The sequence below is a fragment of the Siniperca chuatsi genome, linkage group LG8 (assembly GCF_020085105.1).
Source record: "Siniperca chuatsi isolate FFG_IHB_CAS linkage group LG8, ASM2008510v1, whole genome shotgun sequence".
NCBI classification, from domain to species: Eukaryota; Metazoa; Chordata; class Actinopteri; order Centrarchiformes; family Sinipercidae; genus Siniperca; species Siniperca chuatsi.
Genome location: NC_058049.1, coordinates 14,043,809 through 14,064,114, shown reverse-complemented (window position 1 = coordinate 14,064,114; position 20,306 = coordinate 14,043,809). Strand labels below are relative to the sequence as shown.

Sequence of the window (20,306 nt, the reverse complement as noted above, 5' to 3'; positions counted from 1 at the left end):
ACACCATGCAGTAACTTGTAGGTCTTATTTAGACTTCTTAGAAGAAACTGCAGAAGATGGACTTTTGTGTGACATAGCCCACGTATACACACGTATACATATACACATATGTGTGTGAATGAGCATATATCATAAATAATATACATCACATAAATGACCTATGTTTCGGGCAGATTAAAACACTTGTTGACACACCCATGGAAGTCAAGGAAGTGCTGGAAAATATACATATTTCCTTAACATAAAGACACAGCAAAGCACATTTTGAGGCAATATTTCCTCCATTTGGTTAAAAGGACACTGTAATTGTGTGACCACAGAATAATACCCATAACATTTCTTGTTGTTTTGATTTCTATTGTCTCTCAGCACTGCTATCAAAGCTGTCTGTCTGTATGCAAAGAAAATTAACAGTCAGGACAAAGATGCAGAACCATGGAGCAGACAGACACACAAATTAGCGCAATAACAAGAATCCATGGTATTGCCTGATTGCCATGGCATCAGTTCACCTGATACTGTATGTCTGAGCTCTGCAGCTTGAAGACGGCCCCTTGCTTTGTATCAAAGACTGAGCAGAGCGCTACCAAACACCAAAACAGGAAAATGCAAAAATGAGGAAGAGAAAAGGAGAGGAGGAAAAAGAGGGAGGAGAGGGCTTTCACAGCTGTTGTTAGGCAGTGTTTCCTCTGATAGGAGGCTTTGGCTGTACTCCCAGTTCTTTATACAAACTGTCAAAAAACATGGTTACCTTGAGATATGAGGGGGGAAATGCTGGTGTGTTTGCAAAAGAGAAAGAGAAATATAGTCTTAACAGGACAAAGACATAAAATCTAAATGGTAAAATGACACACTATCTGATTTTTTGCCCAACATTTTATTTGACCTGTTCCTCTGGTGGGTTAGGAAAATGGTGCTGTGAATGATATGGTGAAATCCAGTAGAAAACCTCAAGATACACTGTTGTCAAGTTTAAACACCAATTTTGAAGGTACAACTGTTTATTTGATAGCAACAATACAGGATACTCAGACACTATCATTAACCATTGTATTATAACTCAAGAAAAAGAGAAGTAATAGTTAGGTAGGCCAGATCAAAACCCCCACCTGTTAAGAAGATGGCACATCTTAGAGCTTGAGTAACAGTGCAGACACCTGCAAAACGTGTTAGCCTCTTATCATGGGATCAAGATGATAAGCAGAATCTAAGTCTTAAATCTGTCCCTCTGCACGTCTCATTGTGTTTTTGACAGCGGGTGCCATGGGCTGTTTAGATTATCACTGTAGGGCAACAGTTTTTTGTATTGTTGTTACCATTATGGTCTTGGACAGTGTGGAAACCAGTTTTAAACATGAAAAAGTTTTGAACAAAGAAAGTTACCGCAGAACAAATACATGAACATGTGATGTAATCAAGATGCTAAGGCCTTGGCTTTAGTACTAATAAGTTTGGTTCCGCACTCACAGGAACAATTTAAAAGAAAAAAATATATGATAATCATGGCAGTTACAAAATTATCTATTATCTGCAATAGCATTTTGGAGTTGCTCTTTTCATACCACAAATCTTAAAATGGAGGTTCCAAAAAGTTATAGTTGGAGTAACTGAAAATGCTAGCTGCATGTTGACCATCCAATTTGAACCATTGCATTTGTTTCCATCAGTTTCAATAACATGCAAATGTTAAGATTCCAACATGAGAGGGAAAATGAGAGACTCTCCCAAAAAGACAGGCCCCGGGAGAGGGAATGCTATTTTCAATGAAATGGCCTAGATATTATTGCAGAAAACACTCACGGGGACAAGTACTGCCTCGTCTGAATCTGATATCTCCTTCTAGAAAGCTTATTTGAACATGAATAGGAGGAAGTATCCTGCTTGTCTTTCAGTTGTTGTTTTCTTTTATATCCACCCCTTGCTGGCTCTCATAGAATAATAGCAAGAGACTTTGTTTTTTATCAGGGTGTTTCTCTGAATTTCCCACTGATATAAGCTACAATAGCATCCTTTCCCTCCTGAGGGCTAGGAAGTGGGCTCATGAACAAAAAGAGCACTAGAAATACACCAGACCACTAAATAGATCAGATAACAACACATTAATTCCAATTCAAAATGATGATTCTACTGATAAAATCCTGAAAAAAGCATGGAAAGATTGCAAGTGTTATGCCAACATTTCCACACTGTGTCTGTTATGCAACCTCTGGTGAGAACAGGAGGAGCATTCATTACAGTAGACCTACAGATTATTATTATTATTATTGTTGGAGTGTCAGAACATTCACCTATAGACCTCACCAACCCAAGACGACCCTCAATACCCATATGTTAACTGCAAACTGGATTTACCCTCATGCACATAGGTGTGAGCCGGCAGTGTGGTTTGTTAACTTTTTGTCAAATCATGTAAAAAATACTGGAAATTTCTGGATTCTATTTTATAAAAACATTATTTTTAAACTACATAATATTTATTTGCCAAATGCTAAATCATGTGGCATGTAGTTTGATAACATTGTCTTAGTTGCTGTTTGTTTTATGTATTTAGGAAAGTCTGTTTTTGAAATTGAAAACTAAGCCCTAAATACCAGCCCTAAATTTGCTGTAAATTGACTTTATTTGGACAGATATGTCTTTCTTGTTTTTCTTGCATGCAGTTCAGCTATTGATTTCAGATGTGTACAATGAACCTCAAAGCCACTATATGCTAAATAAGCTACAACAGTTGTTCTAACTTTAAATTCTGGCCCAAAGAATCCTTACAACTCATCAACATTCTAAAGGAAAAGCAAAGTTTTGTAACAGTATTATTCTGTATGTGCACTTCCCACACATCGTGACCTGGCATATGAGAGTAGCCTACAGCAAAGCAACGCTTAAATTATGCTAAACAAGCCCGAGGGTGATGCATCAGTAAAAACATTAGGGTTGGCCAACACAGATGGAAATGTGTAGGAGAAGGAGAGAAAAGAGTCGTGCACCTCACAGATGACTACGATTAATTTATGGCTTGTTTTTCCAAAACATATGACCCATTCATTACATCCATGTTTTTTTCTTTGGAATCCATTTTATCTGTGCCGCTAGAAAGTATTCTCTTGACTTGTTTAGGGTGACCTGTGCTGAACACCGAGCTATGACTCTATAGATGTATAGGGGGTCAACTGTCTTCCTGCGCAGCTTGAGCTCTTCCACAGCAAAAGACGTCCTTACTGATGCAAGAAAAACCTTCTGACCCCAACTAACTTCCTCACCGTTGGCTCACAAGTACTGAGAGGTTGTAACCTCGAGTGTTACATAAAGTCCCCTCTTTTCTCTCTTACTGCCGGAGCGGTGCAGGCTCCACTTCCCCTTATATGACACCATGTATTCAGGCTAGTAATAAATAGGTCTTTGTGTGCGTTGCAGGCCCCTGAAAGACTTGTGTCAGGGACGTGGATGGCAGCCTGGATGGAATCTGCATGTGTGTGTGTGTGTGTGTGTGTGTGTGTGTGTGTGTGTGTGTGTGTGTGTGTGTGCACAAGTATATGCACAAGAGAGGGAGCCGGAGACAGTTGGGAGGAACAGATGAAGAAAGGGAGGGAAAGAGAGTTTCAGCACTCGTCAACATTCCTCCCAGAGTCCCACACTTTTTTGGCATTGGCTCCAGCAGCATCTACATGTTTTCAGAGGGCCGCTGTTTAGCCTAATCCCAGACTGTGTAAACACCAAAGCACGCAAACATAATGATGATCTGTGACTCATTCCTCTCCATGACACCATACTGGAAGGAATGCAGAAAGAGGTCATTTAATGTCACTGGTGATAATTGCTCCTCAAGATGGCACAATAAGATGGCAGGGGAGAGAGGCATAATGCCCCACCAGATACGACCGTCCCAGGCCGCTCCATGGTACGACTGCCTCTTTTAAACACAGTGACACAAAGACAGAAGTGAAGCGTTAGACAGGATGCATCTTGTTATTTTCGCTCATTTCAGTCTGCTAGTGCCTCACTCTCCATCTCCCTCTCTCTCTTTCTCTCTCTCTCTCTCTGACGGCCAGAAAAAAAAATCACAGACTCACAGAAACTTGGCACATACGTTCATTTTTTTCCTTTCTCTCTCGCGGGCTCTTGTCTGCCAGAAAGGCATCCAGAGAGAGAAAAAGAGCTTGGCAGAACAGGTCCACTTTTTCATTCTGCTACTGCTGTCTGCCTGTGGGACCAAACAGGTCTTCAGTCTGGCAAGCCTAACCCTTATTTATGTTGAAGTGATTTTAAGAGCCACGTTTGTATGCAATAGAATGCGACTATAATCAGCTTTGTTTTTTGGTCTGTGACTCACTGTGAAAAACTGCAATGTCATCACACACAAAAAATATATATGTTCGGAGGTTTCTGTTCCTTTGTTTTCTTTGTTGGTTTGTTTGGTTCTTTTATTTCTTTCTTTCCTGTCTTTCTCACATAGCCCCTCTCCAGTTGTGCAGGAACACTTGAAGCCAATGAGAGTTTGGAAATTTGGACGCAACAGTAACAAACAGGAAACCATATTCATTACACTAAAGTCAGAGTTTGATTTGGCCTTTTAAAAGCATGCATATTGTAAACTGTAATTCAGAGTGGCTGTTATATTACATTCAATTTCTGCCAAGCTCTGCTCCTGCCTTCACAGAAAAAAAAAATATTTTCTTGATTTAGCTTAGAAGTTTATTGTATACTTAAATACATCTGATGAAACAAAAGGCGTGAGCAGGTTGCCCAACATGTTCTCAACTTTCAAAATGAGGTAAACACTTCAGAAAGCTTAAATTGTACTAAATGCCACTCAGGTACTGTAGATTTAATTAAGGATACGACTGTGTGATGGGAAGCAGATGTCAGAGACTCCACTATAAATCCAATTACACATTTACGTTACAACATCCACATTACATAATTGTTTAATGAGCCAAAACAACATAATGGTGGTTAACTGAGTTTGACATATGCTCCCTGACCAAAACTTCTTTTATGCTTCTTAATACCAAACTCATTACCATTTTGCCCACTGCATGACAGGAGAGTCATGTTTTGGAAACCTTTGGCTCTTAAATTACACATCCACCCCAAGAGCTCAAAATGGTTTACTAGAGAACACAGAAGTACAGTCAGGAAAGAAAAAACACAGTATGTTGCCAAACTGCAGATGTCCAGTAACTTCAAAAATAGATCATGTGATTGGTCCTGGTGCTGTAACCTTTCCTGGGTTCTGGAAAGCATGTCTTCATGACCTGAAGAAGTTCAGAGAAGTAATTGTTTTCTTTCCCAGAGACTCTGGGAGCATTTCTCAGTAAAGGGCTGTGGCAACACCGTTGCTCAAGTATGTCTAATACTAACTCTGTGCCCTGCGGGGGAAAAGACATTGTAAGAGTGTTTGTGTAAGTGCGTGTGTGGCTGTGTGTGTGTACTCATGGATTTTTGATTAAGCTGTACATACTTGTGTGTGCTTTGAGCTAAGAAAAGGTGAGCTTTGATGTGCATCCTAATTTTTCTCTTCCCTGTGCATGCGTGTCTCTAATTGTGTGTGTGTGTGTGTGTGTGTGTGTGTGTGTGTGTGTGTGTGTGTGTGTGCCCCCTGGGTACGTTATGTTCCCAACCTGCATGTGAAGGGTGCCCAGGGAGAATAAGATAATGATAGGCTAATGATAGGCCTGGCTCTGGCCCGCTCCACAAAAGCACTGTCTGGCTGCATTGTGTAGCAGACTATTGTGGTAAGAAAAAAAACGGACTCAGTGTGTGACAACTGCACTCGGGATTATGAAACAGGCGTCCGGAGAGAAACAGATGGAATAAGCATCAGAATGAATCTGAAATGAAGTCTGGGTATGCCAGTCCTTTTAAGAGACACTGCAAAAAAGTGAAATTTGTACCAGAATTTTTTACACAAACTCTTTCACTTCGGATGACTTTAAAAAGTCAATCATGCTTGTGGCTGAATTACTTCTTCCCCAGGGACCTGGAGAAGGACACAGTACTGTATGCTCGTGAAAAGCATTTGTTTCCACTCTAGATCTACTGTGGCTCACCCCAGCCAAACTTTAACTTGGCTCTTCGTAGCAGGGTGGGTTACCACATTCTCACTTCTCATGCAGAGAAGTCAGAGTGGGAATCCCACGCTAATGAAAACAGCACAGAATGAAAATTTTACTGCCTTCCAACCAGCAGCTTGTACCGCTCAGCCTGGGTGGTATGGAGAGTCCAAGACTCCATTATTTCAGCTTCCCTGCATCTACACCATGAACTATATCAGAGATAATACAAATATTTTCCGTTGCCTGATTGAAGCTGTGGTACACCAGGTTTGTCGTGTGCGAGCTGCAGTCTGATGAAAACCACAGTGTAAGCAGTATCAAGTGTTATGCAAGCTGTATTACTGTTAAATGCCTATTTAAATAGTGTAATTATAACATATTGACTGTTTGTGATAATATTACTCACTCTCAAGTAAAGGGCTGTGTGGGAGTGTGTGATGGCAAGTGTTGACAGGCTGCCTTATTATCTAAGTAGGCGCCATAGCCATGGTCCAAACAGATAAGGCAGTGAGCACAAGCCATGGTCACTTCAACAATCCCCCCTCCCCCCTTCCCTCATACTTATATAAGTCAAGCGGCAGCCAACTAGAACAACTGAGATGGAGAAAGAAAGAAGAAGAAGAAAGAGAGAGGGAGTGAAAAAACAAGGATGGGGAGAAAGGGGAGAAATGTGGCAAATAAAAGAGGGATGGACAAATAGAGTTGCACATACATGAAGCATGAAAGAAGAAAGAATTTTTAAAGGATGGGTGGTACTGCCTCCCTCTTTTGAATTATGTGTGTTGAAATATTGCCCAATTTGCACTTCACAAGGCCATCTCACAGGTGCCTGCACTCAGCCGTGCGGTAGTGGGGTGGAGATCTTTGTATTTACTTTGACTTCAAACTTATTTTTCATGGACTTGTTTCAGGAATATTTCATCATTTCTTAAAGTCATTTTTACATGGCAAAGCTGAGCCTCCTGGGCTTCGGTACAAAAAGTTTTCAACAGAAACCACAACATTATTCTGGACAAATTTTGCTCCACGACCACAACACAAAGAACACAGTATTTCCTTGACACTTGGATGCTGGATATTTATGATTTGTAACTGCGTGGTATGATAACAGTCATAGGCATTACGCAATCAGAAAATTACCCTTTGTTGTTTCACAAAATGCTGATTTTATTTTCACTTTCATTGAATTAGTTTTGTTCCAATTTTGTTTTTTACTGCCAAATTAGGTTTTCAAGACCTATTAAGTATATTTAGCGTATTTTATGCAGTAACTGTTAAATAAGTAGATGCTGGCAGTTCAAAGCACTTCTATCAAACATGTTATGTCAGTTTTTCATGCATTTAATGACATTTGTTAAAATGACTTTTTTCCATAATTAGGTAGTGACAAATAAGTTTAGAAGACGGAAGCACCTTAAAGACTTTTCCAGCACACTCTGATGTTGTGGACTCAGATAGCAAACTTGATGTGTTATTTATACATTTCTAATCCACGTCTGGTACATACTGTATCTCCACTCTCTGTCACTCAGGACAAAAGAGCTTAGCTGGATTCTGCTGTGGTGACGTGTCAACAACGGCATAATGCTATGGGTCACCTTTATGTACTGTATACTGTAAGTGCGCTCATATTTGTGTGTGTGTGTGTGTGTTTGTGTTGCCAAGGAGTGTGTCTTATGTCTTCCAGACAGACAGATAAATCACTCATTCCTGACCCTTGCAGCTGTCATTGAGGAGTACAGGATTGGTTGATTTATAAAAAATAAATCTGCTATCAAGGTCTTTTCTAATCAATCCTTAAAAAAAATAAGCCTGGCTATGTTCACTGTTTTCAGCAGTTCCCATGAAAAGACCAAAACCAATAATCCATTAATTCATTTTTCAATATGTATAAATATAAAAATGTATATATATATAGCTAAAAATGGGTTGTGAATATACAGGCGTTGTGGTTTAATAGTATTTAGACAACAATGGAGCCCTATGTTACAAAGGATCAGGCTTTAGCAAAACAGCCAATACCTGTAAGTAGGATCAGTTTATTGTTGGTTTTGGTCGTTTCAAGTGTTGACAATAAAAAAAATATTGAATACAAATATTGAATATCACTACACCTTTAAGTCAAAGAAATCTTTATTTATCAATAACACTGTTTATGTAACTTGTTAAAAATCTGGTGGGTCTATTGTGTTATAATAACAAAGTCTAATAAGGGGGAGGGAAAAATTATTTTCTAATTCATAAAATTCATATATATGCGGTTCTTTGCATGGAGAGAAACTTTTGCAGTGAAAACCAAGTGCACAGAAAGTAAAGCACAGAAAGAGATACTGTAACAGCAATCTGATAGGCATGTTCTGTTTATCATGTTGTTAGGGTAAAATGAACATGGAACCACAGTGGTGTTGGTAAAGAAAGGGCTGTACACAGGAGGTACAGGGTGTGTGTGTGGATTTCTGAGTTGACACACACTGATCTCTGTCTGCTGAAGTGGAAGGTGTGTGTTAGGGAGGTAAATGTATGTATGATAAACACCAACAACTTGATAGACAGCAGACAGCGTCCAGTCCAGTAGTGGAGTTCTGAAGAGTACACACAAACATACACTTACACTCGACCCATTCAACAGTGGTTCCAGGCATCTACTGGCACAGCACCAGGGGCAGCCTATTCACAGTCACAACACAACAAGGCAATAACTCAAGAGGTCCATTAAAAAGCCATTATTGTACCTCTCTCTTTAAATTGGTCCCTCAGTGATAAAATCAAGCACAGGGCTAATTCATGGTGCAAACACACCAAATACATGTCAACATGTGTTTGAAAATCCAATGAATTCTAATACTGTGAATCAATCTCCTGCTCCCTGACACAGAACAACACAGAAGTGGTCAAAGTGGCCTGTGTTACTGAGGAAACTCATGAAAACAACTGTAAAACAAACACTTTGTTTGGCCTTTTACTTCCTCATGACTTCCTTTAGCTATAGAAAAAGGCTGTGACTTTTACCATAGACGTCTGCAGTCTACCTGTATCTTAGAGTTCTATCCAGTGTCAACAACACACTATTTTTAGCAAGTCCTGTCTATGTTTTGTCTTTACACCGGCCTCCTGTCTGGCTGTTTATTTATCTCTGAGTCTTTCTCTAGCTATCTCTCCCTGTAGCTCTCTCTCTTTCTCCCCTGACATTGCTCAGACCTCGCCTTTGGGACCTTTGTTTGTTAGGGATTGGCTCCTAAGACTTGCCTGGCCATGAATCTGTTCTTCCACCCCGACATCCTTCCCTTCCCGTTCTCGCCACTAATCCCCGTTTTTTGTTCATATCCGTCTCCCCTGCCACCTGCAACCCATGATGTTATGTAACTCTATTCTGACGTGTGTAGGTCATGTATTATGAAACACCAAGCTACACTGTTTAGTTTTGTTTCATGAAAAGAGCTTGGATAAAATAAAATAAAAATAATTGGATACATTCTGTTGTCAGCAAGGATGTGTTTGACATCTATCAGTCTTTTGGGCAAAACTGGGAGAGGCAACAGCAATGACAAGAATAGATTCAAACTCAGCATATTTTGCCTCCCAAATGATGTATTTGTGTATCTATGCAGGACTTCAGATTACACTGCTTTCTCCCAGGAATTGCTTTGTACCAATGGAATGGATGTGAAATTTGTATTTCAGCACTGGTTGGTTTGACTCTGATCCCTACGCCTGTTACAGCTTGTAGCAGCTTACATATAATAATTCATAGACAATGGTGCTGTAATTGCGCTGTATGTTTGTTATGAGTGTGTCCTATGTTTTTTCACTATACAGCATTTTTCCGGCAAATAGGGACAATTTTACAGCAGTAGAGAATACAGGGAAAACTGTGTTTTGTTTACCTTGTCCTTACATCTTTATATTTCCGACTGATTTGTGTGCTACCTTACCACCACAATGTTATCTGCAGAACAAGCCTGAATACACTCGGGGGAAATAGGTAGATGTCATTCACTCACAATGTCCCAAGTTTAAATTTGTTTCAGCATTTTAGTCTCACCTCTCTTTTCTCCTCTCACACATTTTGCACCCATGTTTCAATAGTAAAGCATAACACCTGTAAAATATCTATACACAACAAAAACACCCAGATACAGTGATGAAACAGGTTGCACTATGATCCCTGTGTGAGTTCTCCAAATGTGTTGTTCACTTTTGCAACAAGTCTTCTATGCAAATGATTTGCACTCAAAGACTGAGCAGGTATAATTGCCCTGCATTCAGCTCTACTTTGACTGATAGGAGATAATTTTGCAGGTGTGACCTGCATGTAAATTAACGCAATAGGTCACTCTATGGTCATATCAAGATAAAGAAGGTATTTACTTCTTATTCTATTTTACTGTAGCAAATTGATCCACTGTCATGTACTAAAACTAAATATGAAACCGGCTTATTATGCGATGATGAAGACTGAACCCTTTCCTGGGTTACAAAAGCTTCTCCAGTAGTTTCACTGACATGGTTTGCTTTGAGAATTTGTAGAATTGTTAAATATATACTCGTATGGATTCCTGGATGGCGCAAAAACACTTTCCGTAACCCCCACAGTGGATCGCTAAATACAGGTCTTATATATCTTGCAGCACAGCTACTCTATTTTGATCACAGAGTGGAGCTCTAAAGCTCAGTGGGGTTTCTGACACAGCTGGATCCTGTCTCCACTCCATTGTGTGAGGGCTAGGTCATGTTCAGTAGTAAACTGGACCAAAGTCAAAGGCCAGTGATCATCTCAGGCCAAAGTGAGGAACTTTTACCACTGTAATAAGGCCTTGGTTGCCAAGGCAACAAAGTGTTAGAAGGATAAATAGTTGTGTCAGAGTAGAAAATAAAACCTAGTCAGAGGTTGTAACTCTTGTCAGAATCCTTTTACTTACTTGTACTAATTTTTTGTACAATATATCATACAAAGCACAAACTTGGAGTCTGTGTACATAAAGTGAACTCACCTCCAATCCTGTCTTACATACAGACAGACATTTTTTGCTTGACAGAAAAATCCCTATCTCTCCAAAACAGGCTGGAAAATTCCTTCTCTTTTTCTGTTAACAGACTTGAACCAAGAAGCGAAAGTTATTTCATCCTTACGCATGCCAGGCAACCTCTTGCCTACACTTGTTTAGGAGCTTCTTGTCATTTTAAACACTTCACCAACAAACTATCTGTCAACTGGTTTAAAAGCCTTTTCTCTTTTGCAGCAGTGGGCTACAGACAGGGACATAAAAAGTCTTCACCATTTAATTACTTAAAACAACATTTTCTTTTTCAAAGGTTAAATAGATAGATAATTTTTATCTTGTCTATAAACCTGGAATGGAGCTCTGAAGGGTGCAAACGTCTCTTCAGCCCTGTCCTGTGGTCACATTAGTGGCTGCTGCACAGAAAACCTCTTTTATGAGATCTTTGACACTTTGTGAGATATTTTGTGATATTTTGTGAAGTTCTTTTCCTTTTTGTATTTTGACTGCTTACTGACTGACTGACAGGTCACAGACTTGAAGTCCTGTGATAAAAGTTTGTGTCATCGCTGCAGGCTCTTCACCCCTCTTCACCCTGGCATGTGATGGTGTTTAGTGGCTGCTAAGTACTGACTGGCTGCCCGGGGTGAAGATGTGCTAGAGTACCTCTCTCATTCCAGCCAAGTGTAGCTCTCTAAGCCTCAAAGTAAATCAACACATTTCCTCTGGTTTTATCCTGGGGAAACACAGATCCTGTCTCCCTCTGGGCTCTCTGGCTCTGCCTCAAACACCAAACATGACTTATGAGTTCAAATTCTCCTCTCAGCACATTTCTGTGACCCCTGAATCATTTACATAACAAGTTTTCTGGCCACTGCCATAGCCTCATACTGATATTAAACAAATCCAAAAGATGTCCTGGCATGCTTCCTCGGGTTATACTGAACATTATATTCTGTTAACAAGTAGCAAATGAGATTGATGGCTGCTTGGCAGACTGACCACCCAGGGTGAGGTCACAGTATAAACCTCAGCCAGGCTTTCATCAGAAGCCAGGCCCTCCACGAAGCGAGTACTTGAAAAATGTATGAACTTCAGCAAACCACAGGATCAGACTGTGATTACGTGTGTGAATGAATGAGTGTGTTTGTGTTTCTGCATGAAAAACAGTGAGGGTACACATTTGAAATCAATGTTTTAATCCTGCGAGAAAGCTTATCCATGAAAGCCACATGATGTGTTTGTGATTCCCTCTTTTCTCTCTTGCTGGGAGATGCCAGTCATGTGTAATTTTATGTGTAAATTCATAAAAATAGATCAAGATTTCAATTCTGAATCATCTATGTTTCATTTGTTCTGAATATTCTAATAAATTGTGAAACCATGAAAGTATAACTAGTTAGTGAAGAAATGCATGAAGCTGCAAAAGTATAGCTGTGGCTATATATCGCTATAGCTGAGTCTGAATAACAGAGCAGAAACTCTTGTGTAACACTTTTAACAAAGCCCTGCCAGCAGGCATTATTCAAGCTGACACTGAATGTGGTGAATAATAACTCACCTGAGCATATTCAAGTTTAACTGCAAGTCTAAGGACATGTTGAAAGTATTGTCCTGAAATAAAAAGGTTTGGTTTGAAAATCACTATTTGTTCACTGATTTCGTTAGCTCTCATTGCCAAAAGGGAGTACTGGCTGGAGCTGCAACCCAAAGTTTCTTCATCCTTTGTTCTTCATCTTACTCATAATCATATCATAATGACACACCCTCAAGTAAATCAAGAACAGGCTGTTCCTTCATTGAATAATGCAGCTCCACAGCAAGAAAAATATCGACTAAAAAGGTGTCAAATTAATGAGCATGTAAACAGCTGCTATGCAAGTTAACAGATGGAAATATAAAGCAAGCATGTTTAAGTTCTCCAAATAGCCTATATGTGATGTTCTATTCAGGCAGAAGAAACCCCTGCTGTATACCGTAGTGTGTGAGGTATTAAAAACAATTATTAGAAAAGCTGTTACTTTTTCCAACTGCCTGAGAGTTTGGCACTGATAAGCGTTTACAGCCAAAAGCTACAGTTACATCAGCCCCATCAGTTACAGTGCACAGTAAATGGTTTTACTTCCATTCCGTCTGTACAGTAGATAAGAACAGCCTTTAATAGCCGTGGCATATAGCAATGTTAAGACAGGTTAAAATTTAACTTATTTGGATATGCTGTGACAGCTTGGCTTCTAGAGAAATTTGATAAAATACTGATAATGCTTTTTGGCCAGAGAACATTACAGATATGACAGCATCTGCGAATAATTAAATCAATGATAACAAATACCATTGCCATGTTCATTCCAGGCACATTTTATCAGGATAAACATTATCACAGATATTCTATCTGACTAAATAGGGGGGAAAAATCTGTTTTTACCTGAGATGCGTTAATTAATGTCACTCAAATTAAGGATTATTTTTAGAAGGATTTGAATTCCGGAGGGCAACTTATGTTGAAAAGATGTCTATACTGTATACTGCCTTCTTAAATAACAACTTGAAAAACTTGTGTTAATGTAATTCAATAGGGTTTTTTTTTCACTTGATGTTTTTTCCTCTAATATTTGATTGGAAAACCACAACAACCATGAAATGTTTATCATATAATGTTAATGGAACAAGAACTTAGTTGTTGATGTATTTCATAATTGGGTTTGAGAAAGCCTCATCAAGAGTCAGTAGGGTATAAAAGTCTGTAGGTTTGAATATACAGTGACTTCAAGACAACAGCCCTTAGACAAGAACTGGTAAGAGTTGGGGCAAAGGTCAATTTTGATATCAAGATTCCTTTCGTACACCACCAAAAACAAAAAAGAAATCCTCTCTTTTATTGCCTAAAAACTTCAGAGTATATGACATTTAAAAGGTGGCTCTTATGATGAGGTTTGTGTTGTTTTAGTGTTCACTGCTATTTCCCCGTAGATCTCCACATTTTACTGCTCAGATAACCAGACAGACCTTACGTAATTACAAGCTTTTGCAAGTTAGAACTGTACAGTGACTGCTGGCTCGGGTTCAGGAGTTCAGCGACGGTCAAAACTGTAGCCGACTGGAAAGATGGTAACTGTTAATTTGAGGCTGAAGTCATTCGACAGTAGCTGCCAAACAAACTATCCAACTGGCAGCAACTTTGTAGCAGGGCATTCTCTTTCTCAAAAACACTGAGAGGTGAGCTGCCAAACACTGTCTATTAAACACTATTTGGCAGTGACAGAGAAGGTGTCAGGCCAGATTTAATTGACCCCTAGCAATAAAAGATCATTTTAATTGAATCAATATTACAACAAACTGTTGTTGTGTTTTTGTAAGGTTCTTTTTAGGTTACATTTTCTTTACCTCTGTTGTCTGGCTTTTTTTCTCCATGTTGTGTTGTGTTGTTTTGAAGTAAAGCTCTCTATAGTATAAATGATCTAGGAACAACATTTCTTTCCCAGAGTTCAAAAATGTTTTACAAATATTAACGATTGTCCTTAAACAGAATAGACTCACTAAAGGAAAACACATTATACACATTATAGTATTAATACTGTACAGCACATGCACATATAATTGTCAGTGTCATGTAATGTAACATATTAAATGTGCTGCCTGAAAGACATGGATAGTGTAGATGTAAATAGACACTGTGAGCTGCACAAATACTTGGACATTGTTGTATGTTTTGAATCCATATTCCAATTAGTTTAGATGTGACGTAACACAAAGAAAAACACAAAGTGCTTTGTTTATCAGGCATAGCCAAATTCAACCTGACAAATACACTTTCTTGTGACGTAAGTAATAATGTGCTTTCATAAAGTCACATCTGAAACTTATTTGTGGAACATAATCAACGCCCTCATCCTAGCCTATACTTAATCCATGAGTGTAAATACTTGTGTCAGCCTTTTTAGAAGAAGTGCTGATCCAAGAAACCTGATTAGTCAAGATTAGACATCTGGTTCATTTAAGCAAAAGATGGTTCTTGAGCAGCATGTATGTACTGATTTGTTACATGCACATCCAGAAGTGAAAAGGTGGACTTTGTACTGAATGTCTTTAAGAGGGGTAAAGAATAACTTTCAGCTCAAGTTCAAATTTCATGTCTTAATGAAAGACCCTTTATATTCAGTTGTTACCTTATCAGATAAGCATGAACCTATCAGATAAGCAAACAACAGACATACCTGTGAAAGAAGAGCAGTATAGACAGCATAGTTTGATCAATGTTGCTGTTGCAGATCCCCTCATTGAGTAGGAAGCAGGGGTCCCTCACCACCGATTCCAGGGAGTCCTGCCTCATGATGTTGTTCAGCTTGTCCGTGTTCAGGTTCTGGTACATCAGCTGGTTGCGGAGCTGGCGGAAGTGATTGACACTGGGGCTGGTGGGGCTTCCTGGCAGGCCCCCAGTAGTACCGAGGCCCTGAGCCGGACTGCTGGACATGGACTCATCACAGCCATTGGCCAGGTCCAGGCAGCAACTGCAACAGTCCAGGCCAATGGGCGAGCGGCAGTCATCGTCTGACATCTCAAAAGACAGGTGGATGAAAAGGAAAGACACCCAGGTGCAGAAGGGCAGGTGCAGGAATGACAGAGACTGAGGTATATGAATGAAAGACAAAACTGTCAGTAACAGGGTGTTTTCCTCAGCTCAGGCAGACAGACAGGCAGCCTGGGATGGTCTAGTGCACCGTCCTGTCTCCACCCTGGGGCCCGGATGGTTAAATGGCAGGTTGAGTTCCTCCCTGAGAAGTGCAGTCACGCTGGGCCACTCTGCCTGCTTCTATCCCTGAGTTTCTCCTCCTGTGGCTTTGCTGCGTTTAGCCTTTTGTTCGGGGCGGACGATGCTGCAATGTGTTGCTACTGTGGCAGGAGAGTGAGTGAACGCCCCACGCACACACACATACATGCTCACTCACACCGATTCAGCAGGAGTGCGCTTGAAAGCAAAACCCAGAAGCTGCTTGCTGCTTATCACTTTTTTTTCTTTGGTTGGTGTGCTTAGAGACAGTAGGTGGGAACTAAAAGGGAGGGAGACAGAGAGGGTGGGGAAACCCCTGTGATTGGTAAAAAGCATCGCTGGTTACATGCACTGGGCCCTCCTCTTTTCTTTTTCAGCTTAGCTGTGCATGCATTAAGGGGAAGGGAAAGGGAGTGAAGCTTCAGAACATGCTTGAGTGAGGGAGGCCGCAGGAACACACACAAAGACACGATAACATGTCTGTCTTGCTAATTTGTGAAAAGAAAAAAACAAACTAATGTTTACTGTAGATGTGAGTTGCCAGCACGGCATCTTACAGCTTGTGTGCATTTCTCCTGTTTTCCTGTCTCTATTGAATTAGTTTTTATATATTCAGTAGTAGCACAGGCTTTTCCGTTGTGCAGTTAAATGTAGATCAAGATTTCTTTGCTCAGAAATGGACTGTGAATAGGTCTGAAGAGTCACAGTAAATATTCCAAAAAGAAGTTCCTTTACATAACTCAATTTTTGGTGAATGAGGCCTTGCATTTTCTGCACTATGTACTTTGATTTCCTTCCTCTGGTTGGTTAAATTGGAAATTTAAAAATATCAGAGCTTAATGTGAATGCAAATGGTTGTCTGTGTTAGATAATGCACATTAGTGTCATTAGTGTCATCGTGCATGTGCGTGTGTGTGAGGGTGAGAGAGAGAGAGAGGATGACTGACTGTGCGCTCTAAACTTGCATAGTAAACATAAACATTATCTTATCAGGCCTCCCCTGTGTTTGTTTATGATTTCAATTTCTATATCTGTTCCAAAACAGTTTTGGATTGAGTAAGAGCCTGTGGTGTTCTTGTCCTCCAGACGAGTGTTTCACAAGCCCCGGTAAATCCCAGGACAATGTCATTACAGCTATACAGACAGCTCAAGGAGGAGTGCACTGCTGAGCCCCTGACCTCGTCCACTGACCAACAAGTGTACTGCATGCTGTCTTCAGATGGCTGGTCATGCAAGAACACAACAAGATAATTACAAATAGCATGCCTTACTCTGAGACATGCTGCTGTTTCTGCTGCAATAAAAAAATGTCACACCACGCATTGTTGGGTAGCAGTGGGATCAATTAAGCAGAGAAAATGACTGACTATTGCTTTATTGAGTGTGTAATGATGTCCTCGGGCAGCAGGGCTGCTACAGTTTGGTTGGTGGAAGGAGGGGATTGAGGACAGATTCGGGTAGAGGCTGCCCTCTAGTGGGAAGTATAGTCATTGATGAAGAAGTCAAGTGGAACCACCTTCTGTGAGCATTATAAGGCAAACACGTTCTACTACAAAAATAAATAAAAACAATTCCATTCTTTCCTCCACCTGATACGCCACAATTTAAACCCTTCTCCTAAAAAACACTTATCTTAACTGACATTGGCCTAATATATCACTAGAATATATAATCTGAATTCAAGTTATGCTGGTTTATATAAACCTGTAAAAGGTGGATAAAATGAGTTTACGTAGGCTTACTATATCTATGGTTAGAACCTTTACTGGTGGAAATAAGGAAGAAAATGGTCTCTGCAGTCAAATAGTAAGAGGAACAATTGAGCTGTGGAATTACTGCATCAGCCATTTTAAGAAGCTGTACATGATTAGTGATTGCATTCACATGTTTTAACTCAGAATTCAAGATTTTTCATTTAATCTGGGTCTTATTTTTATCATTTTGGTCGTCATTCTTATGGATTAACGTGGCATTTTATTCAGAAAGTAACTCTTCCTGCCCTCACTGTGCGTGTAGATTGCACAGCTATGCAGCAAGCTAAACACACTCCCAGTAAAAGCTGACGACAGGAGTTGGCCTTTCCTGGAAGCACTTGTGAAACTGTGAAAACAGTATTGGACAACAAATTCAATAACAGGTATTACAATTCAGGGAAAAAAAGAGATACCACAAATCAGAGTTAGACCAAAGGTACTGCAAAAATTAATTAGTACAGTAACAAGGAAGCTAAATTCATAACTGTCAAATCAGTAACATTGTCTTCCGTGCTAGGAAGAAACAAAATATCACCAGTGAAAGATCAACATTAAAGCAATAGTTTGACATTTGGGAAATACGCTTATTCGTTTTCTTGCCAAGAGTTAGATGAGAAGATTGATACCACTTTCATATCTCTAAAGGATAAAGGATAAAGCCAGCAGCCGGTAAGCAGAGATTCCAGGCAGTTTAGTGCTGCAGCCAAGAAATAGTCCCCCATAAAACAGCAAATTGTCGTTTATATACTTAAGCTTTTGTACAGATTAAACAAACAAGATATAAAGTGTTAATTAGTGAACAGAGCCAGGCTAGCTGTTTCCTCCTGTTTCCAGTCTTTGTGCTAAGCTAATGGCTCCTGGTTGTAACTTCATATTTTAACTGACAGATATGAGAGTGGTATCAATCTTTTCACCTATCCCATCAGAAAATGAATAAATGTCGAACTATTCCTTTAAGTCATCATAAGAAGTACAACAAAGCAGTTAATCTAGCAAATATATATGTAGAGCAGCGGTGGAAGAAGTATTCAGATCCTTTACTTAAGAAAAAGTACCAGTACAACAATGCAAAAATACTCTATTACAAGTAAAAGTCCTGCATTTTAAATCCTACTTGTGTAAATGTACTTAGTTACTTTCCACCACGGATGTAGAACCTACAAAAGGTAAAAAGAGTAAAATACATAACAGTTTGCCCAACAGTAAATTAACAGTTACTTAGCATGTTGTATTAGCAAACAATAGCCTCAGACAGCTAGAAGGGCTAGCTGGGTTGGCAGAAAACTCATCGCAGGAAAACTAAATTCTACAAAATGACCAATGAATAATCACAAAACGGCTGTTATAAAAAGAGGACCTACAGATAATGCTCCAACAAGGGCATTTTGACAGCAGATAAAAGATTCCTGGCAAAAGGATGGATTCAACAATGTCAGCTAACTAAACTGTACCTGCTATGGAACTGTGCGGTTGCTACTGGTAAGGGAACACTCAACTGAAACAGTAGTTGCTGAAATCTGAGGACACGTCAACATTACTGGGACGGAGTCCAGTGGAGTAAGCAACACAAGTGTGTCAGCTAATCACATAGTTTGTAAACAAATTCCCAATTTAGACACATTATCTACACCACTTATTTGATATTGAAACAAAAGGTCAGTGCCCCTGAAATATCAGCTGCAATCATCCATTGGATAGAAAAACTGTGTGAGTGCAAAACTGTGGTACACCTCAAAGATGAACCTACAAAAAAAAAGAAAATAGGTGTTTGCACAAGGACATTACAGAAAATAATTTAATTGTCTGACTTAATTTTGTCTTTGAAATTAGTAGCCTATTGTAAAATTTGGCATTCTTTTTGAAAAACCATGACTCCAATCATCCACTGTTATTGCTTGCCTCACTGGATTTCATTGTGGTAATGTTGTTGCTGTCGTTCAATTTATTTGCAATGAAGTCTGTGAGTAGAGAGTAGAGTGTTATTATGAATGATTGCCAAAACCACAAAAATAATATCTTGAGTATTAAATAAATTCATCATCTGCACCGAGTAAATTGGGCAGAAATCTGGCACTAGCACTGTCCTGTCACAGCAGGTGATTAGCCTTTGATAGCTGATGGAAAACACCTGCTTTGAGATCACTGATTGGGGTGTGGTGCAAATTGCTTGAAAGGTTTATACCATAGAGAACTGTGTAGCAGCATAATTTCAACCCTGTGATTCTGTGTGAAATTTTTTCTTTTAATTTTAAATTTTAAATTTGATTTTAGCAGATTTCATGAATACGTACTGAGATTCAAACTTACTGTCAGCTGCAAATGTGTAATAAATATTTGTCTTGGTTCTCTGGTAGCTTGTTTTGGGTGAAAATGTTTGTCTCCAGAAATACAGACTGCACTGAGCTAAATGATGTGGACAGTCGATATAAATTATTAATTAGAAGAGAATTGCCTTTTACAGACAGACTCCTACAGCTGTCTAAACTAGGTCAGTGAAACTAAGATAGTGGAAGCTCATCGCTATCAGTAGCACATTCCTCAAATCTGTCCAAATGACACTGATAAGTTCAGTCAGGCCACAAGACACATGACCACATTTGCTCTCATGTGCAGTTTGCAGGCAAACAAGTGAGGGACACGTGTTACTGATATTGTAATAATAATTCTGAATAGAAATAATGAATGGCTGCAGCATAGTGTCATATAAATTGTTTATCACTATAATTGCAAT

The 20,306-nt window shown here is 39.5% G+C and overlaps 1 protein-coding gene across 1 annotated transcript in view; it reads right to left on the bottom strand.

Annotated features, from left to right (window-relative positions):
- The window catches only part of tsc22d3 (TSC22 domain family, member 3), a 38,862-nt gene extending 18,893 nt beyond the window's left edge, over positions 1–19,969 (bottom strand). The window contains exon 1 of the mRNA XM_044205241.1: positions 15,268–19,969. Within this exon, the coding sequence (XP_044061176.1) occupies positions 15,268–15,608 (341 nt within the window). The 5' untranslated portion in view covers positions 15,609–19,969. The remainder of the gene's footprint in view (positions 1–15,267) is intronic.
- Between the last annotated feature and the right edge of the window lie 337 nt (positions 19,970–20,306).